The sequence below is a fragment of the Monodon monoceros genome, unplaced genomic scaffold, assembly GCF_005190385.1.
Source record: "Monodon monoceros isolate NGI ecotype Baffin Bay Population unplaced genomic scaffold, NGI_Narwhal_1 Super_Scaffold_2, whole genome shotgun sequence".
Lineage (NCBI taxonomy): Eukaryota > Metazoa > Chordata > Mammalia > Artiodactyla > Monodontidae > Monodon > Monodon monoceros.
The window spans coordinates 65442824-65460636 of record NW_021703776.1 but is presented as its reverse complement, the minus strand read 5'-3'; the positions used below and the strand labels follow the sequence as shown (position 1 = coordinate 65460636).

Here is a 17813-nt window from a genome sequence, read left to right as displayed (position 1 = left end):
AGGTACCCCACATCCCATCACGTCATTCACATATTCTTTGCTGAAGATGTGTTCTTTTGCAGCTACTCTAAAAGTCAACTTGTTAGCTTTTTTTTTTTTTCTTGGCTGCATCACTGCATGGCTCGCGGGATCTTAGTTAGTTCCCTGACCAGGGATTGAACCCGGGGCAAAAATGCCAAGTCCTAACCACTGGACCACCAGGGAAGTCCCAACTTATTGGTTTTATTTAATTTTATTTTATAAAATTGGATTATGGTTCTCATGGAAACATGTAATTAAATCTCTGCTGCTGCTCAAGAGAGGTTCATTGTTTAAATAAAAATTGTTACTACATTTTGCAATGACAATTTAAAAACAAAGTTTCTTTTGACACACCACAACCTTTGGTAGAAATTGTGGAGAAATCAGTCAGTACAAAAAGGACTGTGATCTGACTCTTTTTGTATTTAAGAAATCTTTTTCTTTCTGCTAGATTTAATTAATTTTAGCTAAGAGCACTAAGAATTCATTTACCAAACTAAACCTGTAAACTTCTTTAGAAATATAATCTAAATTCTTCAGTAAACATGCTTGTATAATCCATTATTCATATTTTCTGCCAAATGATATGACCTTCCACTTAATGAGCATTATTGACAAACAGCTTAATTATTTTTTTAAATATAAAATATTTTATTAAGGTTAAAAGGTCTAATATCTCTGAAGGAATCATAAGAACTTGAAAGTAGATATCTGAAAAATAGTAACCATCCCTGAAGTTTCAAGTATCACTGCCATACCACCTGCTCCATCTTAAATGTCAGGTTCACATGGGTTAAACGCTAGAAGTCCATAAAGTTGTAAGATAAAGGTCTTGGATACATAAATATGTTAAGCAACTAGTAAAGAAAATCTTTATATTTTTAATAACTTAAGACAAAAAAAAGAATGATTTCAAAAGAAAACTATGCCCATCTTTCTTTTATTAATATGGAAATAATAATTACTTAGTAAATCTCTTTTTTTATTCCATGATTGTGACTGAAATAGATCCGGGAGAAAAAAAAATTGGCATTATTCTTATTGAGTATCTCTTACATGGCAAAGAGAATCCTTAGATTTGAAGATGAAAATATGGTATCACTCCTTATAGAATGCTCACACTGTACTTGGTACAATACCAGGGACTTACTATCTTAAGAAATACAGACAGAGCCATTTGCATATAACAAGAAAGCCAGGTCTTTGGTTAAATGTCAGTTTCAGATGTACAGGCTTTCAAGCATCTTTTAGGTTTTTTTCCCCTTTTTTCCTCCTATACCTTCCTCTTTTTTTCTCCTCTTCCTTGGGTTTCTGTTTGCTAGGTATTTTCACGGAAAGGGTAAATGAAAAACGTGCATTTTGAGGACAAAGGAGTAAAGAAATGGACAGTTTCAAGTGCATAGGGCTGCTTCAGGAACTAGAGAATATAAGAGAGAAAAATCTCACCACGACATAAGAGACTTAGAAAGGAACACAGCTGAGAGAAGGAACCAATTTCTACAACTGTTATTGTGTTCTCTAATACTGGAAACTGAAATAAATGGTGGGTCTTATGCGGTTTTCTTGACACCACTGGGACTGCAGAGGAAGAGGCAGCTGTTAAAAACTGGCTTCACACCCCTCTGCCTCTATTCCACTTTGAGTTACATTAACCAATCCCACAGATGTTGACTGAAACCGGCAGAAAAAACACCCTCAGGGTCAATTTGACATCCCATTTGGCTCTAAAATATTATAATTTAGGGACCCAGAAAAGTTAAGGTCAAATGATTGTAATTACTTAACTTGTATTAGAATAATCATGAAAGCATACCCTGCATGGATTCCACTTTACCTTTGTTTTCATCAATTTCATAATGGGATAACTTTGAATGAAGCAAATGTTGATCATCTTTTCATGATATGGAGCACAAAAGGAGAGCTAGACTAGTTAGAAAACATTGAGTCCTGCATGCATTATCCTAATAACACCTCGCAAGTTTTCAGGTAGGAACTATTATTATCCCCTTTGTACAAAAGAGGTTAAATAACATGGCCAAGGTCACACAATTAGTGAGTGGCAGGTCAGGATTTGGACCCACTCATCTAACTCCAGAGCCAGCACCACAACTCCCTACATAACTTACACTAATGCATAAACTTATCCTAAGGATGAGCTGGAGCTGAGCAGATAGACTTGGGAAGGTGGGTTACCAAAGTCTTCCACAAAGTGTGGCATATACATCATTGGTGGTGTTCAAGATGAATTTTTGGTGACATGTAGATAGGCCTTTAAAAAATTTAATGGTAATGTATTTATTAAGATGTGTGGAGAATTAATATGATCAACTTATTAAACCCATTATTTCATGGATTTTTTTGTTGTTGTTTAGAATGAGGCTAAATTTTAAACAGTGAACTGTTTAATATGTATGCAAAGAAAAAAATCATAGGAAACTAATAGTAGAGATGGGAAGCTAATGAAGGAAAAGGCACAAACAGAAGAAATGAAATTTGGGAACCATGGAATTAAAGCACTCCATGCTGAAAAAATCACTAACACAAAGTCATAGGGACTTGAAAGCAAACAGTAAGTATAGAGAAGAGCAAATATGTCATTATGACTAGATTATAGGGTGGATAGAAATTAGACCTGAGAGGTAGCATGTTAAGAACCTTAGAATTTAAAAAAAAGAAATTGAGAGTCATCAATAGATTTGACATGGTCAGATTTACAGGTAAATAAAAAACACTAGAGAAAACTCCTGGAGACAGAGGCCATGATAGCATACCCATATGATGGCTACTACCAAAAATCCAGGAAATAATAATTATTAGCAAGTATGTGGAGAAATTGTAACCCTTTGGCACTATTGGTAGGAATGTAAAATGGTGCAGCTCCTATGGAAAACTGTGTGGTGATTCCTCAAAATTTTACAAATAAAATTACCCTATAATCCAGTAATTCTACTTTGGGATATAGACCCAAAAGAAGAGAAAGTAGGTACTCAATGACATATTTGTAAAGTCATGTTCATAACAGCATTACTTGTGATAACCAAAAGGTGGAAGCAATTAAAGTATCTATCAACAGATGAATGGATAAACAAAATGTGATATATATATATATATATACATATAAAATTCAGCCTTAAAAAGAAAGGAACTTCTGAAACATGCTACAATATGGATGAACCTTGAGAATATTATACTAAGTGAAATACATCAGACACAAAGAACAAATACTGTATAATTCCACTTTTATCAAGTACATAGAGTAGTCAAATTCACAGAGACAGAAAGTAGAATGATGGTCACCAGGGCTGGGAAAGGAGGAAATGGAGAAGTTATTGTCTAGTGGGTACAGAGTTTCAGTCTTGCAAGATGAAAAGTGTTCTGTGGATGGATGGTAGTGATGGTAGCACAACAGTGTGAATATATTGGATGCCATTGAACTGTACACTTAAAAATGGTTAAGATGGTAAATCTTATGTGTATTTTAACAATGAAAAAAAAGAAACCATTATAATAATCCACACACAAAAAACACTGAATCCTTAGCTAAAACTTTAACCAAGTAAAGGGCAAGAAGCAATAACTGATGGAGTTACTGATTCCTAGTCATGGAAAGGGCTGGATAATCAGCAGAGCACAACTAACTCAACCATTCACCAGGTTGGGTCACTTCAGATGTTTTCAGCACATGATTTATTCATGGAACTTCTGAATTTATTTAAATAACAAATTATTGAATACTAACTGTGTACTAGGCTGTATACATCCTAGGGACAAAGTAGTGAACAAAAAAGACACTGTTCGTCTCATTTTCCAGAATGGATAGGGAAAGGTGATGGGTCTTTCTACAACTCACAGGTTTGAGCCCTTTGATCATTCTTACCTTGTGAGTCCAGATAGCACCTTCCATCCACAGCCTGTTTTCTTAGTCAATGTTTGCCAGACTTGGGGCATGCCAACTTCTTATTTTGATAAGGAAAGTTCTTTTCAATTACTGTCAATTCAGAAAAGAAAGAAAATTCTAAGATACAAACAATAGCCTAACACTAGATATAATCTTAAAATAAAGATCAATCAATAAATGCTGGAGAGGGTGTGGAAGAAAGGGAACCCTCCTACACTGTTGGTGGGAATGTAAATTGATACAGCCACTATGGAGAACAGTATGGAGGTTCCTTAAGAAACTAAAAATAGAACTACCATATGACCCAGCAATCCCACTACTAGGCATATACCCCAGGAAAACCATAATTCAGAAAGAGTCATGTACCACAATGTTCACTGCAGCACTATTTACAATAGCCAGGACATGGAAGCAACCCAAATGCCCACCAACAGATGAATGGATAAGGAAGATGTGGCACATATATTCAATGGAATATTACTCAGCCATAAAAAAGAACAAAATAATGCCATTTGCAACAATATGGATGGACCTGGAGATTGTCATACTGAGTGAAGTAAGTCAGACACAGAAAGACAAATATCATATGATACTGCTTACGTGTGGAATCTAAAAAAAAGGGTACAAATGAACTTACAAAACAGAAGCAGAGTCACAGATGTAGAAAACAAACATATGGTTACCAGGGGGTACGGGGGGTGGGGGAGAGAGATAAATTGGGAGATTGGGATTGACACATACACACTACTATATATAAAATAGATAACTAATAAAGATCTACTGTATAGCACAGGGAACTCTACTCAATACACTGTAATGGCCTCTATGGGAAAAGAATCTTTAAAAAGTGGTTTATGTATAACTGATTCACTTTGCTGTACACATGAAACTAACACAACATTGTAAATCAACTATACACCAATAAAAATTTAAAAAGAAAGATCAATCCAATAAATACATTTAGTTTTAACTCACTACCTGGACCTTATTTTTCCTCTTTTTTGCCATGAAACAATAAAAGTATCTTCAAGGGTATTTACTGTCCTGTGGACATTCCTCTGGATCAGCATTTAGAAACCACCGGACTAGGGTTCAGCCGATTCCTCAAAAGCTTGGTCCAGGTTACCTCTACCTTCTTCCGAGTAACTAATGGCTTCAGGGGATCCTACTTTGGCTGTCTTTGAACATTAATACCTATAAATTAATAGATACAAATAATAATACCTATAAAATACACAAAGGCTTCTGCCAAGCCTCCAACAGTCCTTCCAGCCATTAAATGATTAATTCAATTCAAGCTCATTGACAAACTGATTGAATAACCTCCATGTACCAGATAACAGGCGAAGTACTAGAGGTGAAAAGTTCTTCACTATAGGATGGACATCTCATCTATTACCCAAACAGGGACACTTCAGAGAGTGAAAGGGGGCTCTTTTAATACTTATGCCAGGAAAATTGACCCAAGAAATTTAAGACACATACTCACCCTGCTTAAGGAGATCACAAATTGGTAAGTAGCATGATCAAACTGTTATGAAAACTCAAATGAAAAAGCAATTAATTTGGGGGATGGGGAGGCTAAAGGATGGTGATCAGGGGACACTTCCAAAGAAAGTAAGGTTTTAATTAAATCTCAAAGAACTACTAGGATTTCACCCCAGGAAGAAAATGAGAAATACACTTGAAGCAAAGGAACAGCAGAAAGCTCATTAAAATACTGGTTGCAGGGACTTCTCTGGTGGCGCAGTGGTTAAGAGTCCGCCTGCCAATGCAGGGGACACGGGTTCGATCCCTGGTCCGGGAAGATCCCACATGCCGCGGAGCAACTAGGCCCGTGCTCCACAACTACTGAGCCTGCGCTCTAGAGCCTTCGAGCCACAACTACTGAGCCCGTGTGCCACGGCTGCTGAAGCCCGCGCGCCTGGAGCCTGTGCTCTGCGACAGGAGAGGCCACCGCAGTGAGAGGCCCTCACACCGCAGCAAAGAGTGGCCCCTGCTCCCCGCAGCTAGAGGAAGCCCGCGCGCAGCAACAAAAGACCCAACAGAGCCAAAAATAAATAAATAAAATACTGGTTGCAATTCTAATATTACCAATTACAGTAGAAAATATTAAGGGTTTCTAAAATAAGCATTCGTCATAATTCTTTACCTTTGTGGAGCTTATAATTTTTTAAAAAATGATAAAATATTTATTTTTTAAAGACAAAATAATGGACAAGGCTTTCCCCTGACTATACAATACATATATAAGATTCAGATATTTTAAAAAACTGCCAGGAAAAAAAAAAAGGAAAGAGAGAGAGAGAGAAAGAGAAAAAAAAAAAAAGGAGGGAGGGAATAAAGGGAAGGAGGGAGGGAGAAAGAAAGGAAATTTAACAGTATAATCCAATGGGGTTCTTAATTTCCAACATGACAGTTTTCTGGATTCAAGATAGATTTCAAGGATGGATGTATAGAACTATATATGTTACATTTTGTTACAGGTTCAAGGACCATATTTTCAATTCTACATATTAACCAGGGCTGTGTTCCAAAGCGTGTTTCATTAGCTACCCACCTCAGAACTACTTGAGTGCTTACTAAAGTGCAGATTTCCAAGCCCAGTTTCAAAGTCCTGGAAATCTGCATTTTTAACAAGTTTAAGGATAATTTTGCCTCCAGACTCCTGCCATTTAGAAACATATGAGGTTTGAAATAAGTCCCCCAATTCACTTGGAGCTACCTCAACAACTTGAAGTAAAATGGCAGGATCATCTCAAAAGGAACTAAGGAAATGCTGTATCAGAGGAAACAACCAAAGAAGACATATATAAAATGTATTCATTTTGCCAGAATAGTCAGTCTCCTGCCAGTTGAGAGAGTGTAAGTATAGCGGGCCTGACTTATTTTGCTGCAATTTAATCCAATTATCTAAAGCTCCAAGTGGGGGGGGGGGAACTCACGTGAATAACTGGCTCTGTCTCACAGTTATTAAGCAGGTTACGATGTGTCAATCATCCCATGCCCTGAGAAGGTGATGAAGACACAATTTCAAATGTCATGCTTTTGCTTGCAGTGAGCCACACAAAGGTTAGTGAATTTTAAACATATTTGTATGCTTAATAAATACAGATTCTTCTGCACACATGCCATAGAAGCCCAAGTACATTTTGCTTATTTCTGTGTTATGTTTACAGAATCATCTAACATGACTCAAATCACAGAACACCATAAAAAATGAGAATTTTTTTGTATGAAAGGTGGCCCGTAGAAGTAAACATCTGACCAAAAGCTAAACAGATTTAACCAAGACTGTCCACCGAAAATACACAAAATTCAATCCTCAGTAAAAGAGGGAAAGAAGTTTCTTTTTTTAGAGCACATAGCTAATAAAATTTGTTTTCATTGGGAAGATAAGGTTGTTAATCACACACTGTTATAATCACTCCAACACTTGCATCTCTCTCCTTGCTCTCAGTGCAAATTCACCTTTCACTGAGCAATTAGAAACAATCCTAAAAGAATGCCCACAAGCTCTGACCACAGCACAAGCACATCTGTGCTTATCAATCCTGGCTTCTCTCTAATATGGATGTGTATCCATTCCTCTCACAGGGCCAAGCCCTACACTCTTATCATCCGCTTATCTTCTCAACAGCAATCACTCCAATGACTATTTCCCTTACATTCTCAATGGTTTTTCCTCTCTACTAGATTATAAAAATCTATAATATTGCACATCAAAGAAAAGGAAGGAAGGGAATGAGGGAAGGAAGGAGGAGAGGGGAAGCGAGGGAAGGGAACAAGAGAGCAGTAAAGAAAAACGCTCGCGTTCCCCTCTCATACTTCTCTTGTTACTGAGAGATCAGGCTTACCTTATCAGGACTAAATCTCCTTTAGGCTGGGCTCCCAGAGAAGAATTCGGTGTCCTATAGCCCTCCTATGGAAACTGGGGAGCTAGTACTTACTATATTCAATCCTGATCAACCAGAAACTTGAACCTCAGCCCTGTGAGCAGTTGAGGCAGGGGTTGGAGGAACTGGGCTGAAATGAAAATATCACGGCAGCTCTACTCACATCAAGAGAGGAGCTGGTACAGCTTTAAAGCCCTACAGCCTAATGTCAAAGTTCCTCTCCTGGAGTCTGACACTCAGCCCTGCTAGATATGTGTGTACTGCCCTAAATGCAATGGGCAGTGTGGGTTCATGTCCTGATACTGGTCCTGCCCCTAGGAGTTCTCCCCCAATAAACACTGCTCCAGCAAGCCTGGCACGTATGCTGTCTGGCCATCTGTTCAACATGGCTGGGACAACAGTACCATTCTCCTGTTTAGAGCAAATTCCTCAATAGTTACCCATACTGTTGCTTCTGTTTTTTATCTTCTTATTCTCTTTTGGACCCTCTCCAGAAAGCCTTTTCTATTCTTCTGAACAACTCACAAGATGGTCAACAATGATGCCCAGTTGCCAACTTCTGTCCTTATTTAATAGACCTATCAATGGCTTTTGATTCCACTCACCCCTCCCTCCTCCCTGAAGCAGTTACTTCACTTGACCCCTGAAAGACCACTCTTTAGGTTCCCCTGTGCCTCACTATCTCACTCCTCCTCAGCATTCACCGCAGATTCCTCCAACCTCTAACTCTGGAAACACCCCAGGCCTCAGCTCTCAGAACTTCTCTATCTAAATTACTCCCTAAATGATCTCTTCCAGTTTCCTGTCTGTAATGGTATTAAACACCAATTTCATGTTGACAACTCCCAAATCTACATGTCCAGCTATGACCTTTTTTCTTGGAACTAAATACTAATCTCTAATGTCCAAACCGGATTTATCCCAAAACAAACTGCCAAGTTCCCTACCGAACTCTCTTTTCTACAGCCTTACCCTTCTGAGTTGCTCAGGCCAAAAACCTTGAAAACATCTTTACTTCCTTTATTTCATACCCAACATCCAATACATCAGGATATTCTGTCACCCCTGTCTCTAAAACATGGCAAAAATCGAATCACTTTCCACATCCTCTATTGCTATTACCCTGATCCAAACCATCATCGCCCATTGCCTGGATATGACCTAGCTTATTGCTACAGTGCTTCTCCATTTCGGCACCTTGACAGTTACTCTTATAGCATCCAGACTAATCCCTTCACAAGAAAATAAGATCAGGTCACTTTTGTTTTTATGACTTTCTGTTGACTTCCATCCCACTCAGAGTAAAAGCCAAAGGCATATAATGGCCCCCCAAGGCCCTGTAAGACCTACGTCTTCCCACTTCCTTGCTCGTATCTGGTAATCTCCTGGACACAGAGGCCTCCTTGCTGTCTCTGGAGCACACTCCTGCTGCAGGACACTTGCCCTTGCTCTTCCTTCTGCCTGAAACATTCTTTCAACAAATGCGGATATGGCTCATTCACCCCTTCTTTAGGTCTCCAGGTTGGCTTCCCCAACTGCAATACGTAAAATGGCTACTACCATCCACACTCCCCAACCTGCTCTGTTTTTTTCTCCACAGTACTTATTGCCACTTGACATACTACATCATTTTTAATTGTTATCTATTCCTCCTCTAGAAAACAAAGTCCATTAAAGCAAGGACTTTGCTTTGCTCTCTAGTGTGACCCCAGGACCTAGGACAACAACAGCCTTAATGTAGGTGATCACTGTATATTTGTTGAATGAATAGCTACATAAATATTAAAATGGTTAACAAATTATGCCATGTTTCTTTATATTTCAATGGCAGTGTGACTAAAAATGCAATTATTTAATATTCCAAAGAAAGGCTTCATTTTGTCATGTAAGAGATTACTCTGAGATGGCTGATTAAACATTTCATTTCTGAAACTAAATCTCTATCCTTGGGTCACTATTTTCAAACAACCTTTCAGCTCTTTTGAAAGAACCTCACATAGATTACTATATACTTTTTTCATTTTTTCATGACATTCTCAAAGATCAAGTAAAAAACACATGTCAAAGCAATTTCTCCCTGCTCTTTCTGATTAAAATCAATATTCACCCTGCTCTTAACAGCAGTAAAAATCAACACAACAGTTTCTGTTAACTCAATAGAATGTCAAGTGATATCTTAGTGTATTGTTACCAGCTGGGATATCAGCAGAGGACTACCAACAGCCTATAATCGTTGCTGTTTTATTATCTACAAAATGTCATATGTGCACATGGCATTTTACAAAACACCACAGTGAAAATAAAGCTCATGTCTCAAGCAGCTTAGAGCTTATTTAGACAAAGAACTAAAGAAAAGGGAGGCAAGGGCTTCCCTGGTAGCGCAGTGGTTGAGAGTCCGCCTGCCAATGCAGGGGACGCGGGTTCGTGCCCCGGTCCGGGAAGATCCCACATGCCGCGGAGCAACTGGGCCCGTGAGCCATGGCCACTGAGCCTGCGCGTCTGGAGCCTGTGCTCTGCAACGGGAGAGGCCACAACAGTGAGAGGCCCGCGTACAGCAAAAAAAAAAAAAAAAAGAAAGAAAGAAAAGGGAGGCAAAACTCAAAAGGAGGGCCTGCTGTTGCTGAGAAAAGAATACAATTGATCCAAGTGGTTAGGGCAGGGTGGTGATTTTCATTCCTAGTCTGTGAATGTGTAGCTTGATTCTGCTCTTTGGATCACAAACAACAGCTATAACCTTAACTGGTTTTCTCAAAACACTCGTCCTGTCAGTCATGGAGAAGAGGGCTCAGGACATACCCATCAGAAAATACAGTTAGAAATGTCCAACAACAATATAAAGCCACATCCCACCAATAGTTGCTAGCAATATCTTGTAATATTTTATTATTTAAAGAAAACTGATCTTTCCCAAGAAATCTTATAAAAACTGTATTGAGCTTAGCCTAATAGTGAATTTCTAAGTTTACATAATTTAGAACATCTAATTAAAGATATTTACAATCGGGTTATTAGTAACAGTTAATAGTAACATTTCAGTTACTAAGAAATGATTGTACAAATATGTAAAAATGTGCACTTAAAAGGACTAAATATGGTAACAAAAAAATTTGGAAACAACCTAAATGTCCAAAAGAAATTGTTCGAAAGGATTGCATAAATAAATTAAATCTAGCCCACACTACACTCTAGGATACCATTCAGTCATCAAAAATGGAGCTTTGTATCTATATTTATTGTTATAGAAAAGTTTTTTTTTTAATTACAAGGCAGCATGTATCTAATGGTGCTATTTTGACATACATATACACATACATTTACACATATATAGAGACTCACTCACATACTTCATATGTATGAATCCACATACAGAGAATGTGAAAGACAATGAGAATGTGTGTGACAGAGAAAAGATGAGGGGCCAGAAGCTAAAATAAAAGACAGGTAGGGAACCCCTTACAGACAGAGTGGAGAAAAGCAGACACCCACAGAATGGTCTGAGATATACAGATTGAGTTACACCCAAAGAGATTCATACAGACAGGAAAAAGTATGAAAGGATATATACTAAAAGGTTAAATAGTGGTTCAGTCTGAGTGGAGAGGTTATAAGTAATTTTCACTCTACCTTTCTATATTACTTGATTTTTTTTACTATGAAAATTTATAACTTTAATAATCAGAAATAATAATCAAAAATAATAAAATATAAAGCTACTTATAAAAAAGAACACTGGAACTCAAGAATGAAATAGACACACTTCAAACACAGAAATAAACAAAATCCTCAAATTTTTAAGTGCTAAAATTTAATGAAAATATCAATTACTCTTTAAAATCCTAGAAGTTTTGGTGTCTACTAATTTAATAATGTATCTTAGTGAAGTTTCAAGAAAAAGCATGGAGCCTGTCCTCCAAGTGCTTTTTAATTTAGTCTGTAAGACCCAGTGTATGCCAACAAAGAAGTTACTTCTCATTCAGAATATTATTTCCATATGAAAATAGCACATACATATTTGTATTTCATCTTTTCTTTAAATCTCAGAACTTCAAAGCCTTGAGGCAATTTCAACATATCTAAGTAGGAACAAAGATAATCACCATCATGTCATCCAAATCAGATACAGAAGGAAGTTTTTCAGGGAGAAACAGAATTCTTGATCAGAATTATATAGTTCTTAAAAGTAGCTTTAGACAGATCCAAATATAAGGAAAAGTTTGCAAAGGTGGCACACAATTTTTGCTTTAGAAAAGATCAGAAAACGTCTACAACTTTAGCAACTCATAAAATAAGTCACTCTATATGCCCAAGAGAAATGAAAAAATACACTATTTTTAATTCACCAAATTATGATTTTTAATTCTTTTACCAAACTACAAGGAATTCATTAGTCTGAAAGGCAAAACTAATCATTTTTTTAGTAGAAAAAACACTGATATATGAGGTTTTATTTCTGAGTTTAAAAATCAGTAACTTTTAATTCACCAGAGAAACTAGAAATCAATAAACAGCAAAGCCTAATGATTTTCCACTTAAATTTCTTATTCATATAAATATAGCCATGTACATTAAAATAAGAATGTCTGATTTCTCAATATCAGACAAACATAATGCTCAGAGGATTATAGATTAGATGTTTCATTTTTAACAAAACTTGGGCTAAACTTCATTTAAAATCTTGTTATTCTGTTTATTTTTATTTTTTTTTTGGCTGTGCCACAAGGCATGCTGGATCTTAGTTCCCCAACCAGGAATTGAACCTGTGCCCCCTGCAGTGGAAGCACAGAGTCCTAACCACTGGACCGCCAGGGAATTCCCTTGTTATTCTAAATATATTTTCAAATACATGAGTAGAATAATTCTGAGCCACTGGAAGTTTATTAGTAAATGTCATTTACAGAAACCACAATAATTCTCTTAAAATTCACAGTATCACTACTTGCTCAAAATAATTTAGTGGTATTTCATTGCCTTCAAATTAAAATTCTGAAATTAAACAACTTTTATGATTTTCCAACCAACTGTTCACTATTTGTTAATTTCATTCATGAGATTTATTCATTCATTGTGATCGTTTAAATTTTTTACCATTCACATACATGTTTATTGTCATCTAAGTTGAACTATAATATCAATACTCAAGTAGCTGTATAATACTAAAGTATATATCAGAAATGAGAGCTGTAAAAAAAAGACAAAAGAGATCCCCTGGGCTCAGTATCAGGGAGCCTGATCTAGTAAACTGAGTGTAGGGCCCAGGCATCCAAAATTTCAAAAGCACCTCAGAAGATCCTGATGCAGCAAGTTTATTAAAAGACTTTGGAAACTTCTAGATCATTGCCCTGGCTATACCACCTCATAGTTTTTTGGGTTTTTTTTTTTAACATCTTTATTGGGGTATAATTGCTTTACAATGGTGTGTTAGTTTCTGCTCTATAACAAAGTGAATCAGTTATACATATACATATGTTCCCATAATTCTTCCCTCTTGCGTCTCCCCACCTCAGTTTTATATTACACTTTGCAGTTTTCAGGGTGCTTCATATAAATTAACCTAATTGATTCATGCCCCACTCCATTCAATGATCTTTCCACTGCCACTTCTCAGCACATTCTGGTCCTCCTTTGAACTCTACTTATTTTATACACAAAAAAAATACTTTGGCACAATTCCATATACGGTCTTGAAAAACATGTAAATATCCTGGTGTACAAAGGTGTTGTCTCTCTAACTCCACAGGCAGAGATATTATCTAGCACCCCTCTGGTAATCTTTCCTCTCCTGCATGCTCATCACCTGTGTCCATACCCCAGAACCGCCCCCACCCCCTTCCCTTCACCATTTCTCTATCTCTCATTGCCTCACAGCTAACCTCCCTCTCAACTCTTTCCAATACTGGAGCTCCCAATTCCATCACACTCTTCTGCATCCTCAGTGGCTTTACTGGATGTTCTTCCCATTCTTGTGCTTAAATAAAAACAGAAGTCTTCTCTTAGGATAGGGCTTTTCTTCCAACTCTTCTGGATGGAAGATGCCCACATGCTGATGACCCACATACACCAGGAAAAGGAGATGGCATACACATTTTTTTGGCATCCCACTGGCACTTCCATATTAATTCACTCCACTCAATTGTGAAAAGAAAATATTCCTCCTTTTATTTTCATACCGTCAAACAACTCTAACTTCTCCCCTATCTAGTGGTGCCACTTCAATTCACGGCACATACGTTGCAGATGTTACCATCTAGATCATTTAAATTACATCCAGCTTTTATCCAGAGGGACACTAATATAAATGGACAGCCTCTTAATCTCTTGACCTGGGCAACTGTTGTTGCCTTTACCTTCACTCCTCTTTGATATTCCTCTTTTAAGATCATGTAATGAGCCTTATCAACCTGTCAGAAGTCTTCTACCTCTGAAGAAAGGAATTCAACAGCCAGCTTCCTGGTCACATGATCCTGTTAGCAATGGTCCCTGGGTCTTGACTCCACCCCAGGCTTTCTCTCCTGATACATTTTCTCTTTGGGAAATCTCAGTCATGCCAATAGATTCAACTTCCTCTTGTATTCTGATAACCACTAAATCTATCTTTCTAACCCAGATTGCTCCACCAAACTACAAGTCTATATGGTTATCTCTACTGCAAAAAAAATTTTAAGTTGCCTCATAAACACTTTAAACTCATAATCAAAGCCCAAAGTTTCTCATCCACCTTCTCAAACCTGGTCCTTTTTTCTAGGTTCCAGTTAATCAGAGTAATGATACAATCATCTAACAGGTAACCAAACAGCTGTGAGAATCATCCTAGATTCACCTCTCTTCACGCTGCCACACAATTTTCAAGTTCTGTATATTTTACCAACCAAATATTTCTTTTATCCTCTCTTGATCTATGGCCTCAACTCTCACCTTCACAATTATATTAACTTCCAAACTCAATGATTCTAAAACTTTTTTATATAAGGACCACTTGATGTGCATGTTAAAAAAATGCAGATTTTTATGCCCCTTACTCAGAAATACTGTTTGGTTGCCTGGAATCTTTTTTTTTTTAATAAATTTATTTATTTTATTTATTTATTTTTGGCTGTGCTGGGTCTTCTTCGCTGCACGGGGGCTACTCTTAGTTGTGCTGCGCAGGCTTCTCATTGTGGTAGCTTCTCTTGTTGCGAAGCACAGACTCTAGGTGCATGTGCTCAGTAGTTGTGGCACGCGGGCTCAGTAGCTGTGGCATGCGGGCTCAGTAGTTGTGGCCAACAGGCTTAGTTGCTCTGTGGCATGTAGGATCTTCCCGGACCAGGGCTCGAACCTGTGTCCCCTGCGTTGGCGAGCAGATTCTTAACCACTGCACCACCAGGGAAGCCCTAGAATCTTCATTATTAACAAATTACTTCATCCTTTGCAGATGCTTCAAATTCTGGTGACCCATTTAATCACACTTTGGGAAGCAATGAACTATTTGGTCTCCTGTTTCTTATTATCCCTCTTCATTCCATCTCTCTCCTACTCACACCCTCACACTCTCCCTTAAGCCTGATCATCATGAAGAGCAGAGAATTTTATTTTCTTCTAAGATGTTCTCCCACGTACACGGTATAGTGATACACCATCTTGTAGGCAATATTCCCCATAAACACACACTCCCGCGGGAATATACAACACTGTCCACGAGGTTCAAGGACAAATGGTGAAAACTGTCTCAGACCTCTGCTTCAGTGTCTCTCTCTGAGCCTCTCTCTGTCTAGAAGTGAGGCAAGTCTGTACATGCACCATGAAGCATGCAGCAAGAGGTCCACACTGCAGGGACAGCATGCAGGTAGAAATGTGAAAAGGACTATTCCAGAAAGAGATTTATTTATTTTCTTTCTTTCTTTTTTTTTTTTTTGGCTGCGTTGGGTCTTAGTTGCGGCACGCGGGATCTTTCGTTGTAGTGCAGGCTCTTCATTGTGGTGCGCAGGCTTCTCTCTAGTTGTGGCGTGCGGGTTTTCTCTCTCTAGTTGTGGCGCGCAGGCTCCAGGGTGGGTGGGCTCTGTAATTGTGGCGCGTGGGCTCTGTAGTTTGCAGCATGCGGGCTCTCTCCTTGAGGAGCGTGAGCTCGGTAGATGTGGCATGTGGGCTTAGTTGCCCAACGGCATGTGGGATCTTAGTTCCCCCAACAGGGACTGAACCCACGTCCCCTGCATTGGAAGGCGGCTTCTTTACCACTGGACCACCAGGGAAGTCCCTAGAAAGAGATTTAAACCTTGACCAAGAAATGTGGGTTTTAAGATATAAAAAGCCAGGAATTGAAGTCCCAGATACTGAAAAAGGTTTGTTGTTTTGCTCCACCTCTCTTTCTATAATATCTTGGTTTGGAAAGCAAACTTGGTCTGTAGATAAGCTTTGGTTCAATCATAAAGGAGCCCTCAGAGAATCTCTTTGCCCAACCCACTCACCCTATTATACAGAATATCCATTGTTTTCCCTCTCAGAATCAATTTTCACCTCATCCTAAGAACAGCCCCTAGATTTCCTTTTAGGCAGCAACTTCTCACAGCTTAGAAATATCTGAGAAAATAAAACCAGTGCTCAGCTGGTGACTAAAAAGAAAGCATGTATGAACTGCTTTAAGGCATGATGTGAGTTTAAGTGTCAGTATCCCACTAGAGAAAGATGTTATTACACGCTATCTTCCCCTTGCATTAACTGGTTACTAATCTTGCTTTTATCCCCCAGACTTTTATTGACTGTTATTAATAGGAGAGCCCTTTAAAAATAATTCTGAGTAGCTAAAATGATTTGCCCTCCAAGAAGAAACAAGGAACTGCTTTCTTCCCTCTTTAATATGAGTGTTGTTCAGGTTAAGATGGAGACATATCCACCTACAAGGGACACATCCCTTAGCTGTTCCTCAGGCTGTTGCTCTGAAGATAATTTCACATGCCATATTTCGGACACCATGACTTTGACCCCAGAATGACTGCTATCATATTTTGACAAGATTTCTTGTTAAAGTATTCACTCTTCAACTCCAGATAATGGCTTTTTTAAGGTACATCTCCTTGTCTGTAATAATGATTGAAAAGAGAGAAAAAGAAAGAGCATTTTCTTCTTAGCTATTCTACTCTCATTTTCCACATTTATGAGGTAAGAGAACAGACAAGGTAATTTATAAAGTTTCTTTGGCTCTAATAACCCCAAATTTGAAAACACACTAAGCATTTCAGTTGGCAGCACAGCCAGGTAGAATGACCTCTCATCCTGCTACCATTCAGAGACAGCAAAGCTGTCATTCAATGTGTAGATGAATTGGCACAAGACAAGCTGACATTGTCTCACCAGGACTTGCAGATAGAACACCAAATTCTGAGATCACAGTGCATTAAAGAAATGAGTATCTGTGGAACAAAAGTGCCAGGATTCATAGGCACTTTGAATGGAGCTGAGAGGTTAAGTCTCAGATGGGAGGGGGCTGTCATCTTCTCTATAAATGTGAAGCAGTTCTTACAAATCCCATTTAGCAAAAAGACATAATCGTAATGACATTTCCTATGAATCCTATAAAAGACACAAAGCACAGCCAGCCCCTCAGTGTCTTCTATTATAATATGAGTGATTTAATGAAATTTGAAGTTGACAGTAATAGTCTCATAATATGACATATTTTAGATCAATAAAACAAAGGTGAAACGAAATAAAATCTAACCATATACCTGGTATTTTAAAGTTACATACTTGCAGCCTATCACAGGAGTCAATTATTCTGAAAATTGTATTCATGTATAATAGTACATGTAAAATATGCACAAAATTAAAGGTTTCGACTTGAACCATGTGATAGGGACTGAATATGAGCCAGTCACCTGAGACAATACAGCAAAGACAGACACTTCATACCATTGATTACTTACATTTTCCAGGGGACACAAAATATGGACTGGATTTTCCTTCAAAATGTATATAGAATTCAACCACTTTTTCTCCATTTCTATTGTTAGTACCCTAGATAAAGCTTC

General features: G+C 38.0%; 1 protein-coding gene across 2 annotated transcripts in view; it reads right to left on the bottom strand.

Annotated features, from left to right (window-relative positions):
• Positions 1-17813, bottom strand: part of DNAJB9 (DnaJ heat shock protein family (Hsp40) member B9) — a 244903-nt gene that overhangs the window by 63019 nt on the left and 164071 nt on the right. The window contains exon 5 of one of the 2 annotated variants that reach the window (XM_029233617.1): positions 3964-4009. The exons of the other annotated variant lie outside the window; for it this stretch is intronic. Coding sequence (XP_029089450.1) covers positions 4003-4009 — 7 coding nt within the window. The 3' untranslated portion in view covers positions 3964-4002. Of the gene's footprint in view, positions 1-3963; positions 4010-17813 lie in introns of those variants that run through there. 2 annotated transcript variants of the gene reach the window in all.